Source organism: Arthroderma uncinatum (assembly GCF_011692745.1).
Source record: "Arthroderma uncinatum strain CBS 119779 chromosome Unknown scaffold1, whole genome shotgun sequence".
NCBI classification, from domain to species: domain Eukaryota; kingdom Fungi; phylum Ascomycota; class Eurotiomycetes; order Onygenales; family Arthrodermataceae; genus Arthroderma; species Arthroderma uncinatum.
Window position 1 is genome coordinate 6,277,513 of NW_022983863.1, and position 18,536 is coordinate 6,296,048.

General features: G+C 48.8%; 8 protein-coding genes across 8 annotated transcripts; 4 read left to right on the forward strand and 4 right to left on the reverse strand.

Annotated features, from left to right (window-relative positions):
* Window positions 1-286: 286 nt before the first annotated feature.
* GIQ15_01855 (squalene/oxidosqualene cyclase) lies at window positions 287-2,541 on the reverse strand (the record flags this gene model as incomplete). Its single annotated transcript, XM_033549272.1, has 3 exons — window positions 287-577; window positions 637-2,349; window positions 2,539-2,541. The coding sequence occupies 3 exons, from the start codon at window positions 2,539-2,541 to the stop codon at window positions 287-289; spliced, it is 2,007 nt and encodes a 668-aa protein (XP_033410223.1).
* A 1,671-nt stretch (window positions 2,542-4,212) lies between these two features.
* Window positions 4,213-5,354, forward strand: GIQ15_01856 (pyridoxal-5'-phosphate-dependent enzyme; the record flags this gene model as incomplete). Its single annotated transcript, XM_033549273.1, has 2 exons — window positions 4,213-4,510; window positions 4,567-5,354. 2 exons carry the CDS (start codon window positions 4,213-4,215, stop codon window positions 5,352-5,354), a joined length of 1,086 nt encoding a protein of 361 aa, XP_033410224.1.
* Window positions 5,355-6,664: 1,310 nt separating this feature from the next.
* On the forward strand, window positions 6,665-7,521 carry GIQ15_01857 (uncharacterized protein; the record flags this gene model as incomplete). Its single annotated transcript, XM_033549274.1, has 3 exons — window positions 6,665-6,949; window positions 7,009-7,243; window positions 7,301-7,521. 3 exons carry the CDS (start codon window positions 6,665-6,667, stop codon window positions 7,519-7,521), a joined length of 741 nt encoding a protein of 246 aa, XP_033410225.1.
* Window positions 7,522-8,008: 487 nt separating this feature from the next.
* GIQ15_01858 (uncharacterized protein) lies at window positions 8,009-9,559 on the forward strand (the record flags this gene model as incomplete). The annotated part of the gene is made up of 1 exon (XM_033549275.1): window positions 8,009-9,559. The coding sequence occupies one exon, from the start codon at window positions 8,009-8,011 to the stop codon at window positions 9,557-9,559; it is 1,551 nt and encodes a 516-aa protein (XP_033410226.1).
* A 374-nt stretch (window positions 9,560-9,933) lies between these two features.
* GIQ15_01859 (uncharacterized protein) lies at window positions 9,934-10,962 on the reverse strand (the record flags this gene model as incomplete). Its single annotated transcript, XM_033549276.1, has 2 exons — window positions 9,934-10,571; window positions 10,635-10,962. 2 exons carry the CDS (start codon window positions 10,960-10,962, stop codon window positions 9,934-9,936), a joined length of 966 nt encoding a protein of 321 aa, XP_033410227.1.
* Window positions 10,963-11,515: 553 nt separating this feature from the next.
* On the reverse strand, window positions 11,516-12,365 carry GIQ15_01860 (uncharacterized protein; the record flags this gene model as incomplete). The annotated part of the gene is made up of 2 exons (XM_033549277.1): window positions 11,516-12,246; window positions 12,302-12,365. 2 exons carry the CDS (start codon window positions 12,363-12,365, stop codon window positions 11,516-11,518), a joined length of 795 nt encoding a protein of 264 aa, XP_033410228.1.
* A 1,840-nt stretch (window positions 12,366-14,205) lies between these two features.
* On the reverse strand, window positions 14,206-15,420 carry GIQ15_01861 (uncharacterized protein; the record flags this gene model as incomplete). The annotated part of the gene is made up of 1 exon (XM_033549278.1): window positions 14,206-15,420. The coding sequence occupies one exon, from the start codon at window positions 15,418-15,420 to the stop codon at window positions 14,206-14,208; it is 1,215 nt and encodes a 404-aa protein (XP_033410229.1).
* A 439-nt stretch (window positions 15,421-15,859) lies between these two features.
* GIQ15_01862 (xaa-Pro dipeptidase) lies at window positions 15,860-17,913 on the forward strand (the record flags this gene model as incomplete). The annotated part of the gene is made up of 10 exons (XM_033549279.1): window positions 15,860-16,043; window positions 16,115-16,279; window positions 16,348-16,380; window positions 16,446-16,573; window positions 16,636-17,078; window positions 17,135-17,168; window positions 17,226-17,447; window positions 17,507-17,625; window positions 17,704-17,830; window positions 17,887-17,913. 10 exons carry the CDS (start codon window positions 15,860-15,862, stop codon window positions 17,911-17,913), a joined length of 1,482 nt encoding a protein of 493 aa, XP_033410230.1.
* Window positions 17,914-18,536: the final 623 nt, after the last annotated feature.

Sequence of the window (18,536 nt, forward strand, 5' to 3'; positions counted from 1 at the left end):
CCCAAAATAATGTTTTCTTATCGATAACTGTCCTGGCAACCAGTCTAGTACAGAAACGGTTAGATTTATAATCGGCGCGGATTATTGATAGATCCGATATACTAGCAGAAGTCATCAAAAACACATAGATCAAAGGGAAAGCCCAAAGACGTTTATCTACATTGTAGTAAAAGCAGTACAGCTACTACAGGAGCTTAAAATTTAGATTCATTGCAGTATGCAAAATTAACTAATATAATATATACATTGGGTCAACCCTGAGTTAAGCCTTGTTCGAAGGAACTACTTAGACTATCAATTCGTCAGGATATCTTGTTGCGAACATTCCAAGGGCCTTGATGGTAAAAGTAAATTTGTAATTCGGATATGAGATCATAGTGGTCTTGTTGAAAACACCCTCAATAGCTTCTTGCTTCCACTCGCCATTCGGCTGCTGTCGGTCCATTAACAGTTTAATGCCGCGCCGTAACGGGTTGATATCTGGGTAATTGGCGTTCATCAGTCCAATCAATGCCCACGCTGTCATAACAACCTGGGAACCTGATGGGTGTTCAATATATTCGTGTCTCTCGCAAGCCTGTTGAGGACTGTCAGAAAATTATACGGAAACATGGAATAGATTCAAAGAGGCCATACCCTATAACTTTCGCTCCAACCGCCATCTAGCCTTTGCTTAGAAAGTAGGAATTTACACCCTCGCTTCGCATTAGTACTTGTCGAGTATGTCTCGCCGACTAGAGAAAGGTTTTCTAACGCGAACATGGTAGCATAGGTGAAGCATATACCCCAATTACCGTACCAACCGCCATGAGAATACTGTGCTGTCTTGATCCAAGCAACGGCACGGTCAACAAAGGAATGAATCTCTGCTGCTCGATAGCCTGGCCAATGGCGGTTGAATAATGTGAGTGTCGTTACGACGGCTGTTGTGCATTCTGGATAGTCGTACTCAACCATGATGTTCTCAAAGATCTCTGCGGCATTAAGTACTTCGACCCATTCCGGCCCGCGCCTTCGCTCATATGATGCACATCCACCAGTGTCATTCTGGTATGTTAAAAGTAGATCGATAGCATCAAATATGCGTTGGTCGTCCAGTAACTGTGGGATCCCTGGTGTCTTTTGGAGTAGGATAACGGCCTTTAGGGCTTCAGCCGCACAATCGCTGACTGAGTATCCTTGAAACCGGTTGCTAAAGGCCCAACCGCCTTTTCTAGGGTGTCTATATTCCTGATATTGGCGTGGAACTTCATCCCTTAGCTGCTGGCTATCCAAGAACCTAAGAGCGTCAATTATCATTCCCCGCCATCTATCATCTTCTCCTAGCCCAGATTCGACAATGGCCTGGATAGCGAAAGCGGTATCCCAACATTGAATGCCGTTTGTTCCATTACAGAACATCCCTTCATTATTCACCCATAAGTTCTCTGCGATCACCTTCCGGGCCTGCTGGAACTCGTCCGAGTCGGGTCCCTTGCTGGCGTAGTACATGACCATATTCATCGATCCGTTGGCTGGGGCTAGCCCTAGATAATTTGTATTCTCGCTTTCCATATCGATCATTTCAGCAACCCACTTCTCAGCTCGCTCTGCTAGATATTTCGGTCTCAAGTATGGCTGCCAGATATTCACCATTACCCAATTGGCCGTATTCAGAAGCCAGGATTTGGGATGAAAGTTGTCAATATCAGCAATTGTGTTTCTATGGGAAGACCAGTCGATCTCTTCCCATGGCTGCACGAACATTTCATTTCGTAGCTCTCGGACAAGCTCGGTTTCTTGCATTGTCCATTGCCTTGAATATAACCATGACATTGGCAGGCATATATACCGAATGTGCACCCACCATCGCCACGGGTGGAATGGTAGCCAATCTGGAAGTAACCAGGCCTCGGGGGGACACGGATTCACGATATCCCACTTCACAACTCCCATCAAGGCCAACCAGAACTTAGTCCAGTGAGGCGCGTTAGTAGCCCCTCCTAATCTATGTAAGGTCCCGCGTGCCTTGACCATTACCGGGTGATCTGCTTCAATGCCAATAATGCGCAAGATTGCATAGTTGAATGCGGTTCCGAGTACACTACTCTCTCCCTCGGTATGAAGGCCCCAGCCGCCATCTTCAGGGTTGGCACGAGCAAAGAGGTAGTTCTTGATCTCAACGCGGTGGGACCAAGGGATTGGTGTCTCGGTCACGTACCATGTAATAACTACACCTGCAAGGAGGAACATGGGGCCACCAAACTCGCAACCCCAATTTCCGCCAGACAATTGGAGCTTAGAGAAGAACGAGAGGCCATTGTGGACGGCATCCAGAGGCTTCTCCGGTTTTGGCAATATTGGAAGGCCCTGTATACTTTGTTAGGATGTCATTCATATGAGGAATTCTAAAAACTGGAGTGAGATTTGATGGGAGGAAAAGAATAGATAAATGCAAGTCCATTTTCTATAGTAGTAAGTCTGATGGTACGCCAAGGAGCTGATATAAGGGGGAGATCACGGAGTCAAGGGATTTATACAATTGGTAGGTTCAAATACCATTTATTGGCGTTGCTTTGCGGCCATTCCTTTGGATCCGCGTCCTCGTCTAGGTAATGCCATGTTTGTCTGCCATCCTCTGCCCGCATTCGCCATCGGCTCAAGTCGGTGCGAGCCACAGATAACTCTAGATTATCAGAGTTACAGGAAGTTCCATTGCTCTTAATGGACAGATTAATGGCCCTAGTTTTGTCGATGGTCCTCAACGCTGACGTATGCGCATTTGCTCCAACCATAATTAGGTGACGGACGGCCTTGTTTGTAGCTGCTGCTGCTGCTAGTGAGCCTTGGTATATTGCCGAGATCCTTGGCTGTGGGAATATAAATTATAAAGATACTGGACAGTAAATCGTATAACGCCGTCACTATTACCCCTGGACCTCAGTCGCCCCTCTCTCAACGAATGGCTGCATCGAACGTGTATATACAGTCTACTGTTCTTTGCGGTTATCAAAATTTAGGGGCCTAAAATAGGATGACTCAGCATGAATCCCGGACTAAAAGTTATTCCGTCCCATTCTTCTAGACGGGAAGAAACAACCTCAAAAAGAGACCTCAACGACACGTCTACTCCTGGAAGATAGAATAATTCAACACACGCAGTCAGCATTGTTTCTCTTGATCATAGGGTGAATAATGCAACTCTCTCTATATGAAGGCCGCCTTTCGTCTGCCCGTTTCAAGATTCAGGTTCAAGGCGCGCTGTCGCTTCAAGACTTAGATTTAATATGCATGGGCTTAGGAACTGCTGATGTACGTACATGCATACATTTGAAATTCGACAATGACCAGGATTCTTAGCGGTTGTCAATGGAGATGTCATTCGACGGATTCTATAGTGTCGTCATAAAAGGTCCTTTCATTGCAGAGCCACTTTAATGCTATACATCCTCCGACATAACCAAAAGGAAGGCCTCTGTCTATCACTCAGAGAAGCGTGCTTTGTCACTCATAAGATCAATAATCACTTGACCTTCAATGTCGACAATGGTGTCTGCTTCATATCGAGCTAGAAGCGAATCCTCAGCCTTGTGCATACCCCCTATGGAACGCCCGGTTGCAAAATAACGTCCTATCTGTCAACGGAAGCACTAGCCACAAGGAATAGTCTTCATGAGTATCCATGACTGGCGCCAAATGCTTGCGGGTGTCAGCTGGCCCGGGCTTAGAGCTAGCACCCAAGTTAGATGCGCCACATTGAGTGATCGGAGGATTATGTTGGTGTTCTGGCACGATCCACTGCGGGGGATGCACAAGGTACACCAGCAACCTAGGAGGCATCCCAGTGCCACTGTTCGCCAAGGATAACCAATTACTTCCTTAATGTTGTATATGGGATAGGTCGCCCCCAGAATTACTCGCGGGGATAAGCCGGGGCATGGCCATTGGCTACACTACCATATGGATCTTGGCGGATATAGCAATATGTACGTAAAACCCTTGTTAGCAATGGCAGGGCTACATCGGTCTACTTACACAACGGTTGCATGCAGGGGCTTATTTGCAGGAAGCACTACCTCCTCGGGCATCGCCCATTCCATATCCATCTATATCTTTAAAAGAGTCGATAATAGCTCACTCAGCCTTTATCCAACCCATGAACTCACTGCTCTGGCAGATTAACGCTAAAACGCTTATTAGCCATTTCACTTTTTCTGGAATCCTGCTGTCAAAATGATTTCTCAACTCGCTACTCTCAATTTGACAGCGATTAGGGAGGCCTACTCCTTAATTCAATCCAAGATATCTAAAACTCCAGTCTACCAAGCGGCATCCTTGTCACGTATCGTCAGCAAGTCAATATACCCAAAAGGGAGTTCTGATACCGCGAGCGGCGCTCCAAAGATTAACGTCTTTCTCAAATGCGAAAATTTGCAGAAGGCAGGCTCGTTCAAGTTTCGTGGCGCTTCTCACTTTCTAGCAAAACAAAACGATCGGGCTCTCCGAAAAGGCCTCGTTACTTATAGCACTGGTAATATTAACCCTCCACTCCCAAAATAGGTTGCAATAAACTAATGGGCATATAAGGCAATCACGCCATTGCACTAGCTCAGGCAGCAACCTTTGCATCAGCAGAGAAAGGCTTCCCTATACCCCTAACCATCCTCATGCCAAAAACAGCAAACATCGGCAAAATCAACATGATCGAGCGTCTAGGGGCCATTGTAACCACCCATCAGTCCACAATGGAGGATTGTGCGGTGCGGGCGGAGGAGCTGCGACGGGAAGCTGAGATGACACTAGTTCCACCATCTGGCCATCCGTACATTGTCCTAGGGCAAGGAACTGCCATGCTAGAATTCCAACAGCAGATTGCGGGCCTTGGGGCGAAACCATTGGATGTTATTATCATTCCGAGTGCCGGGGGTGCACTGCTAGCTGGCGTGGCTCTGGTATGCAAAGAGGCTAGCTCTCCTGTTGATGTGTTTGGGGCTGAGCCGTTATATGGCGGAGCTGCTCTCTCCCGATGCCGACAAGAGGGCCACCGCGTTGTCGCCTCAGGCCCGACGACATTCACTATTGCTGACGGTCTCTGCTCCATGGTGGCGAAATGCAACTGGGAAATCCTCCGAAGCAACACATATGTACGAGATGTATTTTCAGCATCTGACGACGAGATCCGGGCAGCCATGCGACTGATCCTTGAAGATGCAAAACAAGTCGTTGAACCCAGTGCAGCCGTGCCACTAGCTGCCCTGATGTCCAATAATCACCTCCGCTCCTACTTCACACGGAGGAAAGATCCGTTAAATGTTGGCATTATCCTGAGCGGGGGGAACATAAGTGTAGAGAGGCTGTTTAAACTGCTCGCATGAAGGGATATTTTTACAATTAGCCCTGATATACCTGGTAATGAACCGAGATGCTAAGCTATACATGCATCTTTTAATTGGATTGTTGGTTGTGATCTAACGTTTTGTCAGGATTGGTGGAAGAAATCTGGGGGCCAAATCAAGGTGTCCTATAGGCGAGCCTCGGAAAGCGACATTCTGCATTTATATCTGCCAGAAAGCACAGGAAAGGTTACTGGGATACGTGAGAATAGACATCATATGCAGGTTCTCGTCTGCAAGGATGTTACTAGTTACATTTTTACGTCACTCTAGACACCTACAGGCGGCGGTTAAGTCTGCCTGGGTCTGTCAAATCCCGCACTTCACACCAGATTTCACTAACAGGGGCCTTCCTCAATGTTGGATCCACGGCGCTTTCTGAACCTTCTAATCCTTACCACGCCCCGTCCCCATAGTGTTCCCTACCCTTAAGATCGGCTCCTGGAGGAATACCTTGTTGTCTACTACCCATTACCCGCATGAAAAGAGCCGGCTTGCATCATTCAACCCCATGCACTTTGAGGCCCGTGGTAGTCCTAGTTATTGCGCCTTGTACTGTAACATTCGAACGCCGATGGCCGTTACCTACAGCATACGGGAAATCCTTCATGACAGGAGCATCGCCCCCTCTTGTTTACGTGAAATAACTAGAGCTGAAGGGAGCTATATAAATAGCCCGAATAAGCAGCTCCCTCTCTAGCAAGATGTGATAACCATAGTGCTAATATATTAGCATATTTTGTGTTATTAATACCCCGATATTCAGTTTTTCTGGCTATAAATCCGCTTGGATGTATCCTCACCTTACGCCCAACGACCATGCAGGAAGTCATTCTACTGATGATACACCCCCCAAGCAGAGCCTTGAATCCATATCATACCTACCGGATAAGCCCCCTGATGGAGGGCTGGCAGCTTGGACCCAGGCGGTTATGGCCCATCTTGTTATGTTCAACACCTGGGGATTCGCCAACTCATTCGGCATTTTTCAGTCATATTATTCAGAGAGCCTCGGCCGGTCTCGAGCAGATATAGCCTGGATCGGGTCAATACAGGTCTTCCTTATATTTTTAGTGGGAGCATTTTCCGGGCGAGCAATTGATGCCGGTTACTGCCGTACTCTGCTTATCTCAGGGCTCTTCCTACAGCTACTTGGGGTCTTCATGACTTCTGTGTCCCAAGGTTATTGGCAAATATTCCTCGCACAAGGAGTATGCCAGGGCCTAGGGAACGGGCTACTGTACTGTCCGACCGTATCTCTGGTCTCGACCTACTTTCACAAAAGAAGGGCCATGGCTATGGCTATTACCTCTGGAGGAGGTGCGACTGGTGGCATCGTATTCCCCCTCGTGGCGCAACAACTCCTCCCTAAGTTAGGCTTTCCGTGGACGATGCCGGTTATGGGATTCATTATGCTCGCCAACGCCATGGTGGTTATAGCCTTCATGCGTGGGAGGCTTCCCCCAAGAAAGAGTGGCCCCATCGTCGAATGGTCAGCGTTCCGAGAACTGCCTTACGTGCTGTTCTGCATTGGTGGCTTCCTCAACTTATGGGCGGTGTACTTTGCCTACTCTTATGTACGTCATCGTCAGAAATTCCAATGACCAACACGCAAACACATCCTAATTTTCACCAGATTAGCACATTTAGTCACGATATCATTGGTGTCTCTGCATCCACCTCACTAACAGTCCTATTGATCACGAATGCCGTTGGTATACCAGGCCGTGCGATCCCAGCCTTCATAGCTGACCGGTATACGGGTCCCCTGAGCATGTACATTCCAATGTCTTTGGCGGCAGGTATTGTCCTTTATGGGTGGGTGGCGGTGCATGACTTTCCTGGCCTCCTAGCCTTTTCCGTTTTGTACGGTTTGTTTGGTGCCGCTTCACAGGGCCTTTTTCCGGCCTCTTGTTCCTCCTTAACAGTGGACCTTAGCAAGATGGGAACCCGCACGGGTATGGTCTTCCCGATTGTTTCGTTAGCAACGCTGACCGGGCCTCCGCTGGCCGGAGCCCTGATAGGATTACGGAACGGTGATTTCCTCTATGCCCAGATCTTTGGCGGAACTGCATTTGTCGCAGGATCGTTGATATTAGTTGGCGCGAGATTCGCACATACACGTTCCGATTGGAGGCGTCAGATATAAGGCTGTTGGCGCCCGACAAGAAAATACGCGAAGAAACAGATTGTACTCGTGAAGCCTCTCTCAATTTTTGTTATAGTCCACGTTTCCGGGCAGCTTCTTTGTACTATACTTGTTATCAAGTGCAGATCGTATATATAGCAATTTCGGTCAATTTAGCATATCTTCAAACATACTCTGTATAATAACTATATAGAGAAGTGATGTAGTGGTCGTTACTATATTAGCGCTAGTTAAATACTGGAATGTTTCAGGTTTTATCCTCGGCCTTCATGTGTATCCTTCACCGGCGCCAATAGACAAAAGTACTGCATCATCAGGACACAGAAGTCCTGCCATAGCTTCAGATCCTGATCCCTAGTCCTTGCTGACTACCATTCAGGGGTCTGTCGCAAGAGTTGTTCTGCCGAATAGCTATATGTGGCATCAGCTTCTGCAAGATCTGCCGGAAAGCTGATACTCTGCTTGAATATCGCAACAGGGCCGAACAATGTCATCTACTGGCACTGTGAAATGGCTATACAGAGAGTTTGGTGTGGATTCTGTATATCAGACTGGCCCTGATACCTGGTTCGTGATTCTTGCGAGAACATGCCGAATGTTTGCATTCGGGGCCACCTCCTTGATCATTGCCTTATTCATGTCATCTCTACACTACTCCGACCTCAAGATTGGTTTATTCATGACCATGACACTGGTTGGAGACGTCGCTCTCTCGCTGCTCGCGGCCCTGGTGGCTGACCGTGTTGGCCGTCGTCGCATCCTCTTCCTTGGAGGTGCCCTCATGGTGCTGTCGGGCATGGTATTCGTCTTCTTCGAGAACTATTGGATTTTACTTCTGGGTGCTGTTGTCGGTGTAATTAGTGCAACAGGTGGTGATTTTGGCCCCTTCCGCTCTGTCGAGGAGTCGACGATATCACATCTCACGACGCCTTCTACACGGACTGATGTCCTCTCCTGGTACGTTACTACGTCAACTCTGGGCTCAGCCGTTGGGGTCGAGGTTGCTGGCCGCATGGTCAACTTCCTGAAGAAGATAATGGGCGTAAGGGGCACTATCACGGATGTGTATCATGCCATGTTTTGGGTTTACGTGGCCATGGGCATCATGACCATGATCTTTGCCTGCCTTATGAGCAGGAGGTGCGAAGCCGTTGAGCCAGTCGAATTGGACGTTGATGGGTCTCGACAAACAGAATCACTGCTTGGTGCGACATCGACAGGCGAGACAAGCAGTAACCAGGATGGGGACAAAGGCAGGCCGTCACACTGTGTCGGTACACCCCCAAAGCACAATCGATGCTCTCCAAGCTCGCCTGAGCCTCAAAATTGGCTGCACAAGCTCTGGAACGACAGCAAATTCACGAAGATCTCATCTGATTCGCGACCTGTGGTAGTTAAGCTATGGATTCTCTTGGCTATCGACTCTTTGGCCGACGGAATGGTCTCGTACGCGCTGACCAACTACTATCTCGCACGTAAATTTGGCCTTGCAGAGTCATATTTGGGAGATATCATGTCAATCAGCTATCTACTCATGGCAATCTCGACCATATTTGCAGGGTCTCTCGCTCGACGCCTAGGGCTCATAAATACCATGGTATTCACGCATCTGCCATCATCCATAGCTGTCTTGTTGTTTCCAATACCGCAGAGCGTTGGGATGAGCATTATATTACTCTTCATACGCACAGGTCTGAACAGCATGGACCAGGGGCCGAGGGCTGCGTTCATTGCAGCAGTAGTGAAGCCGGAGGAGCGCACTGCAGTCATGGGCATCACGGCTACGCTACGGACGTTAGGGTCGACTATTGGACCCAGCCTCACAGGTTTCCTTGCAAACACTGATATGTTTTGGATTGCCTTTATAGTCGCGGGAGCACTACGTATTGGCTACGATCTTGGACTATTCTTCCTCTTTGTAGACTTGAAGATGCATGCTCATGAGCAGATAGACGGTTTGGTACAGGCTGGTGAGACTGCCTCTGGCGGGTCTGAACATGCTGTTAATAGAGGTACAGCGACTGACGAGCTTAGTTAGTTATAGCTTGATTATATATATCTAGGAATGTGTATAAGGAGGTGTTTTGGGGTAGAACATCCAGTCTCCCTATTGAATGCCCAGTATGCTCCTTATCTGACCTGATAATCAGATGACTCGTTGATGGTATCCCCTTTTTCTTGATTCACACCTACATGAATGGAGGGGAATTTTTATCCACAAGTACTGATAAAAAGAGAGCCCAAGTGTAGGATGACATAAGATAGAGAAAAAGAAGCATCTAAATGCCATGTCCATGTTTGAGGCATATATACTCTTTGATCTGTGTCTCCGGCTCCTAACTAACAGAAACAGTAGACCATAATTTTAACTGGGTAGCCCTTTATATTTGCTACCGAAACGAAGTCCGCCCATCAGATCTCTCCAATAATATCCTTTAATATCTCAGGAAGTATCACACTTGCATCACCTTGAAACAACCAATCCTGTGGACCCACTCCTCCTGGCGGAACGTGAGTAGGATCCATATTGACAACTGCTACACGAGCTCCTCTATGTCTTCCCTCTTCGACATATTCCGCAGCAGGGAATACCTGTGCACTCGTGCCAATAACCAAGACCAAATCAATAGGGCCTTCGTCGAGGAACCTCTCGACGCTGTCTAGCGTATCGTCAGGCAGAGACTCTCCAAACCAGACCACGCCAGGTCGTAGCAAGGCGTTTCTGCATTTCTGGCAGTGCGGTAGATCATCTTCCGTGAGTTGGGGAATGGGGATGGAGATATCTGATATATCCAGATCTTGGCCGGCGGCTGCGGCTCTCTCATCCAGGGCTTGGTGGATAGCTCTGGCGGCTTGTTCGCCAGTATGATCCCCCGTAGACGGATTCAATTGGGTGCCTGCTTTGGGAATTGCGAGACAGGGAACAAGAGGGTCCTGGTAGTCGTTATCCCGCGAGTAGGTGCAGTATTCTGATGAACATTTAACAGTGAACAAGGAGCCATGAAGACGATGTAGCTGAGCTTCAGGGTGGTCAGCCCGCTCCGACAAGCCTATTATCGATGTTAGTGATTCTTCCTGGCAGCAAAAAAAACCGTATTCAGACATCAACATACCGTCGACGTTCTGAGTGATGGTCCAGAAGTTGGGGTTCTTCTTTGCCAGCGCTGCGAGCGCATAATGGGCCCTGTTTGGATGCGCCACCAGCGACATGTGACGCCGGTAGCTGTAAAACTGCCATACGAGTCCTGGATCAACGCTGAATGCTTCAGGCGTCGCCAAGTCCGGTGCACGATGAGACCGCCATAGCCCGCCTACCCCGCGGAAAGTAGGGAGGCCCGAGGCGGCGGAGAGGCCGGCACCCAGCAAGGCTAGGATGCGCTTTGATTTCTTGAGATGTTCTCGGAAGCTGAGCAGGTCGGCTTCGGGGATTCCTGACGCCATGGCGACGGGACAGGTGCTAGACGGGGACTGGAGGTTGCTGGCTGACTCGAGATGCGATGGTGAACCCGAGTCGGGGGATTAGCTTCCTCGCTGATGGGAAGACCCGCCTACCCGTAGCTCCACCGCCACGCAGAGCCGCCAAAGCTTGGCTTGGCGATATCAGCTATGTAAGGTATACGAGGATGGCGAAGAGATAATGGATCCTGCAGTGTCATTTGTCTATAAAGATGTGTACATGGCCGGCCCGGGGAGAAGTTGTAGTCACACTCACTGCCGCGACAGTAACGGTTTACCGTTCTCATGTAACCATACACACCCAGCGCGGCGAAAGGTGAGCATGTACGATATTCTCCGAACTTTCGTCGATATCTCTGAACCACCTGCCTACATCGGATCTATAATGTGTTACTTGGACACCTATTTGCCTCAGTCATGGCTGTGCGATATCAACAGGTATCGATGCGCACAATGATATCATCTCGTAAGTGTGCAGAGTAACATGTTAAGTCTCATGATCGTGATAGTAAGATAAGATAATATATCAAGCCTTCGTTCAAGGGGTATGGGAGCCAGGAAGCTTCATGGCGGCCAACGCATGCATCCGGTTCTCCTCTGTCGTCTTCGAAACATAATCCTTAATATATCCAGGCACTTCCTTCACTTTGTTCGTCGAGCTTGGCACCGGCTCACCCAAGCATTGCCAGACCGGAACAATGCCCGACCACACCTTCTCCCTGACCTCCGTGCTCTCAATATCCCTCTTCTCGTCCGACACCTCTCCGTCGCGCACCTTTCCACTGCCCGCTACGATCTTCACCCGCAAGATGGTCGTGCTCTGGAGCTCACCGGCATCCGGAGGAGTTCGTGTATTCTCCCATCGATCCGGCACGACGCCGTCGGTGATTATCTTCATGGCATAATTTTTCTCCTCTTCATCTGTGACCGGCACACCATACCCGTGGAGCACCACGGAGCGGTAATTGTAGCTGTGCGAGAAGGGAGAAAGGGAGAGTACAAGTCCATCCACATGTGTAGCGGAGATGCAGAGTGGTAGGCCCTTATCGCCGGCTGCGCGAGCCATGTTCATCATACGCGCACTCACGTAGCCGTGTATGTAGCAGTCTAGAGGGTCATCGATGCCGTTTGATGGGAACTCAAACGATCCCATCTGTCCGATCATAGGGATGATGGTGGGGAATGGGTCATCGCCGCCTGGAACGAAAGCGACATCCAAGTAGGCAGCAGAGTTGATGATGGAGTGAATTGGCCCAAGGTCGTAGGTCACTGGACGCAACTATTAGCATGCTTGTCTGTTCAATGATGTATCCCCAGGACCTACCTCGTTTGGCGTAGCGGTTTGCTGTGTTGCTGATCCCCTTGGGGTAGACGAGTGTTTTGCCCATGTTGGTATGTCCGAGCGTTTGTCAGATATGAAGGGAGAGTTGCTTGAATATGCTTCGAGGCAAGGGCAGGAGAACAGCACTGGACTATATCCTTATATAGAGATACGTGTGCCGTGAAGGCCGTGTTGTATCGCCGTCGCTTCGTCTCCACCGGCGTAATCGGGGATGATTCATCGGCGCAACACGATACCATACACGATACGACCCCGCCGTGCAGCCATGCCAATCCTATTTGTAATATTAGATTGTGCCGTCCGAAGAACTCTCGATCCCTTCTCTCAGCGCATCCGAACTCTGCTTCCTTCGTCGGCGTTTCAACCGCCTTATCGTCTTCTTATCGTAGTCTTATCGTGTCCCTCCAAAACTTCCGGCCAATCAGAGTTCGTTTAATTCAAGATGCCCCACCATACACGCTAGCTTTTTCAGGCAGTCCCATCCGAAATATCACGTGTCTTGACATGGCTTTGGGCTAGTCACATGACCTAGAAATCTACTCTCGCCCTGAGGAAGGTAACTTGTAAGGGGCATCTTACTCTTACATCGTCTGCACTTCAGCATGCCGGCTGTCCGGTCACTGCTTCAACGCATGTACAATGTCCTATCCAATCACATGGGGAGATAGTTCGATGCCTCTTCTTGGGCTTGGAAGGTTTGGCTGTGTGGTCAAGTTTGGGGAATACCGCGTCCTTAAAAAGCTGAAGACCTTCCCAGATGTTGACGATCCTGATATAGCATACACTAATGAAGCTAACATAATATGCCTCGCTAATGAGGCGAATATTTATAAACGCTTGGGGAGACACAAGGGGATTATTGAATGTTTTGAGTCTTCTAAATATTCGATTGAGCTTGCCTTTGCCAATCAAGGCGACTTGTCCGCATACATACAGGGAAACTCTCAGCCACTAGAAGCAGTTATAATTGAAAGGATTCGGTCACTAGCAGAAACTTTCACCTATATCCACTCCTGCAGAGTCGTTGTTGGCGATATTGGCTTAAAAAACATCCTCGTCCATAACGATTGTCTTAAGCCTGCGGACTTTGGTTCACTTTTGTTACCAATGGATATGGACATGGAGTACTTCCGTGTTCAAGACATCACTCCTAAATTGGAGATTCTCCACCTCGGCTGCGTGTTCTACTCTCTAGCGAAGTGGACTGAATTTAAATACGACTACTTCGATCACAACTGCATGCCAAAACCTGAAGTGCTTCCGAATATTAATGGTATTCTCGGTGAATCCACCATCATGAAATGCTAAACTGGAGGTTATGCTAGCATGAAGTCTTTGAGAAAGGACGTCAATGCACCGCTGTCTCCCTGCACCTAGGAAAGTCAGGTTCTGTGAGCACTTGAGTATATCTCAAGGCGTTGCAAGGCTGGTGGGAAAATACATCTTTTCACGTCAAACCAAATCGGGAGCAATACCGCCAGTATTCTTATTGACCAATGGCTCCCTTGCTTTGATACCCAAAGGTTTGGCAATAGCCTGTCATCGCGTAGCCATTCACCTGAGTCATAGTACATCCGGAATCTCTACCCTTGTCCAAGGGTATAAATATTATACCTGGTGATTGTGTCATGGCGTAAGGCTATTTTGCCATTCCTGTAACTCGCACCCATTTCTCTTGGAGAAGCTTTTTATGGCACAGGATCTGCAGCATACACTGTGCATGTAGGTTCTATCACTATATTTACTACTGCTAGTAACCTATATACAGTGTTAATATCATTTAGATCTGTAGATTATCTGGTCAGCTCCGGCGTCTCCAATCCAAGCATCAAATTTCTATAGATATCAACAAGTCTATGGTCTAACTCTAGGATCTATGAACAGACTTAGTTTTGTTCACCTACCAGCCCAGCGCAGGTAGAGCACTCTCCAGAGCATACTTCCCCTGCAACCCATCTCATCGCCCACCCGGTCTTTCCCCCAGCCTTGACCATCACCCTCTGACTAGGAACATTATCCGTACTGACATCCGCAAACATCCACCCTTTCTCTTTCCCGTCGATGTCGTCCTCCGGCTGCAGGGCGTGGAGGGCATCGCATCCCATACCCCGACGCATGATCTCCTTCAAAAGCAGGGGTGCTAACCCCCGCCCTCGATCCTCCGGTTCCACATGTAGAAGTATGATGCTCCCGTCATACGCAAGGAACGCCCAGCCAATAGGCATTTCTTCGGCGTTATTTACCTTCTCGCCTTCAGGAGAGGGATTGTTCGGCGTTTCCGCTCCTGCGCCTTCATGTCCGTCGCGGTATAGCGCAGCACTGCCTGCGAATGAAGCCTTCGTGCGCTGTATGGCCGTGCGACTTAGTACAAATTGCAATTGGTGATCCTGGATCCCACCTCGGCCATTACGGTCATGGAACCGATATCCAATGGGTGGCTTATTCTCTAGTTCGTAGCTTGACCGATCAAACATGTACTTCATACATGGATAGACACGGTTGATGTGGATGAGATCCTTCTGTCCGGTCGGGTCGTCGTCTCGTGGCCCCAATCCGTTGAATAGTTCGAAAAGGCCATCATGCACTGATCCCATTAAAAGACCAGTTGAAGGAGTAGCCGGGAGTTTCTCTACCCCGTTCGTCTTGATGATGCCGTTCTTCTCTCTCGCTGCCACCGAGGATATGAAGGACGACACGAGCTCAGTGCGAACATATGTTAACAAACTCCGGAGCTGCGCGCGAGTCACCTTAAGCATCTCCTCATCAGCTCTCAGTGTTGTTTTGATCTCATTTCCAGCAGTGGTAGTCAACCCGGTAGCCTCCAGGCTAGAGTACATCCACATCTGGGTCTCGGGATGCCGGAATATATCTACATACGCCGCCATCCATGGGCTCTCAGGCCCAGGCCTCGGGTTGGAGCCATATATCGAAGCCTCTGTATCCGGGGGAAATGTAGCTAGCACACACGCTTCCGCAGACCGGGGAAAAGAGCCGAATGACTGTATGACTCGTAGCAGCGGGCCAGAGTGTGGTAGGTGTCTTTGCAGGAGAGGGACGAGTGTGCGGGATGGATCAGGATGTGTATAGATTTTGACAGCCATGGTTAGTTTCTTGACCGGAACAAGAGCAGAGCCGGAGATGACGAAGACGAAGCAAAAGAAGGTGAAGAGGAAGAAACGAAGATGCAAGCGGGGGGTGCAAGATAACTTCTCGTAATACAATTCCCGAGCAATCCTTCATCCGTGGTTATATCCGAACTCCCAGGATAACTATCCACGCCGTACGGGATGGCAGATATTAATTTGATAACCACCACCTCGCTGTAAATATACATCATTGTACTCTGTACAGAGTCGAAAAAGCCAGTTGCAATATGGCCCAGAGCTAAAATTAACCTGCTGCATCGCCGTTTCTGTGATTGGCCCATTTTCTATCTCGTTTCTCGTTCTGACAGGGCAGCTTTCTGCGGAGAAATACATCGTTTGCCGGAATTTATCAACATTCTCTCAGCAGCGCGGCCAGCAATATCGTAGGCCCATTATGTCGACCGGAGCTCGGTTATGGAAGCAGTGGCCTCGGTCTGTCCTCTCGTTACAATCTAGAGTACCCCGGAGGTGTGCTGTTCCTGCTTCGTTGCGAAAATATAGCTCTGTTTCCGCTGCAGAGCTGCAGTTCGGCCAGCCTTTGCACGAAACACACCCGCATCTTCTGAAGGCCGGAGAACGTCAGTTTGAAATCTATTTGGCCAGGAATGAGGTTTCGCGAAGCTTTGCTAATATTTATATGGCTGTACAGTGACGCCCGGTATCACGGCTCTCGAATATGACCACCGACGATCGAAACTTGCTTCCAAACTCCCCAAAAACGCCGTCGCAATCGTTAGAGCTGCAGAGCTGAAATATAAATCCAAGAATGTGTTTTATAAATACCATCAGGATACTGATTTCTTTTATTTGACTGGTGCGCAATCTGCTCCCTTGGTTATGGGTGTGGGCAGCGTGATGTTGACAAGGTGGTGGCTTTGATAGGATTCAATGAGCCGGGAGCTCTAGCTATTATCGGTGAGCAAATAACAAAGATCTTGAGGCTGATGAAATTGATGCATGGAATACTTATGCAATACTAGCAAACACCGGCCACCCGGGCGAGCATACCTTCCACCTATACGTTCGGGAAAAGGACACACGAGCAGAGCTATGGGAGGGAGCCAGGTCCGGCACGCAGGCAGCCATGGATGTCTTCAACGCAGACGAGGTATACATTGCTGAACCCAGGAGGATGTTGGAGGAATGCTAATCACCTGCTCTCTACGTCAGTCCGGCGACATTAATCGTATCAAAGATTTCTTGCCCGATGTACTGTCTGGCGCATCTGAGATATATACTGATATTGCCGGATTTGGGCCCGGTAGCTCCCCATTCTCACGGCTACTGTCCAGTTTCTCCGACCCGCCCTCCTCCGCTGCCGATGTTAGAGAAGAGGCCATGAATAAGATCAGACCGCTAACGCCCATCATCAACGAATTACGGGTATTCAAGAGTGATGCGGAGATTGCCAATATGAGACATGCGGGACGTGTGACGGGACGAGCATTCACTGAATCGATGCGACACAATTTTACCACCGAGACTGAGCTTAATGTCTTTTTGGAATATCAGTTTCGTCTGCAGGGCGGGGATGGGACGGCGTTTGTCCCCGTCGTTGCAGGTGGACAGAACGCACTGAGTATTCATTATGTTAGAAACGATAATGTTCTACGGTATGGTCTTCACTGGATGTACCTGGGATCTGAATATGCTGACTCTAGATATCAAGGGACGGTGAATTGGTTCTAGTCGATGGCGGCAGTGTTAGTATTATACCGTCAACCCATCTCCACCTTCGCCTGCTTACTTGAAACAAACAGGAATATGCAGGATATATTTCAGACGTCACGAGAGTATGGCCTGTGAACGGCAAGTTCACTCCAGCCCAAAGGGAGCTGTATACTGCCGTTCTTAACGTGCAGCGGTCGTGTATATCACTCTGCCGTGAGTCAGCGGGTCTATCACTAGATAAGATCCATGAAGTTGCGGAGCGAGGCCTTCGAGACCAGCTCGACGCGATTGGCATCAATACTTCTGGCGGCGTATGAATAATGTCTTACCCCCTTGATGATAGGAGCAATGATTCTGACAGGAGTGACAGGCAATGCAAACACTATTCCCTCACCACGTTGGTCACCACATCGGTCTCAGTGTCCATGACTGCGGCAACTATTCCAGGCGAGAGAAGCTGCTGAAGGGGCAGTGTATCACGATTGAGCCGTAAGAAGCCCCTTTACCAAGTCCATGAACACGCTTGTTAGGCACGAGTCAGCTAACATGTACCTCACTGATGAGTAGTGGCGTTTACGTCCCCAATGACGACCGCTGGCCAGAGAAATTCCGCGGCATCGGCATTAGGATAGAAGATAGTATCTGCGTTGGAGACGACAACCCCATCGTCTTCTCCCCAGAAGCAGTCAAAGAAGTAAGCTGTGCCTACCACACTCCCGTCGCAGTCCCTTTACTAACTATCTACCCAAGATTGACGATATCGAAGCCTTGCGATAGGCGGACGCATTATTATATAGCATATCAGCGATATCTTTCTTGATGTGTATTATTAGCATGTACTATATACCAGACCAAACAACTAAATAACTCAACCAAGGCGGTTCCTACAAGCAAATAAATAATTCTACAGCGATAACGAACCTGTCTAACCAAGTAACTGGCGTGTAGAAAAATAAAGAGGAAAAAATAAAATAGACCAGGCGGGATTTGAACCCACGACCTCCGCATCACCAAATGGAGTAATTCATATCACTTTAGTAAAACGATATAAGAACGGCACGCTAACCACTGCGTCACTGGTCTTACTAACTGGCCTGTTCGCCTCGCGGAACTTATAAGCAACACCCCCATATCCTATGTATAGCCCACGCATATATAACCTGGATCCCAGTTTGTTTTACCATCGCGGACGGGATGGGATAATGCTAGTCAGCATCGTCTGACATCTGGGGTAGAAACGCAGGGAGCATCTACGGGTAGCGGGCAGGGAGCCGTTTAAGTACTATTTATGCGTTGGAACGTTCGACGGTGGCGGTTTTAGTTCTACAGCAACACCAAGGCTTTACGCCGTACAGTAGCTAAAGTTACACTTTCTTGCAGGATGAGGTTATCGCCGATGG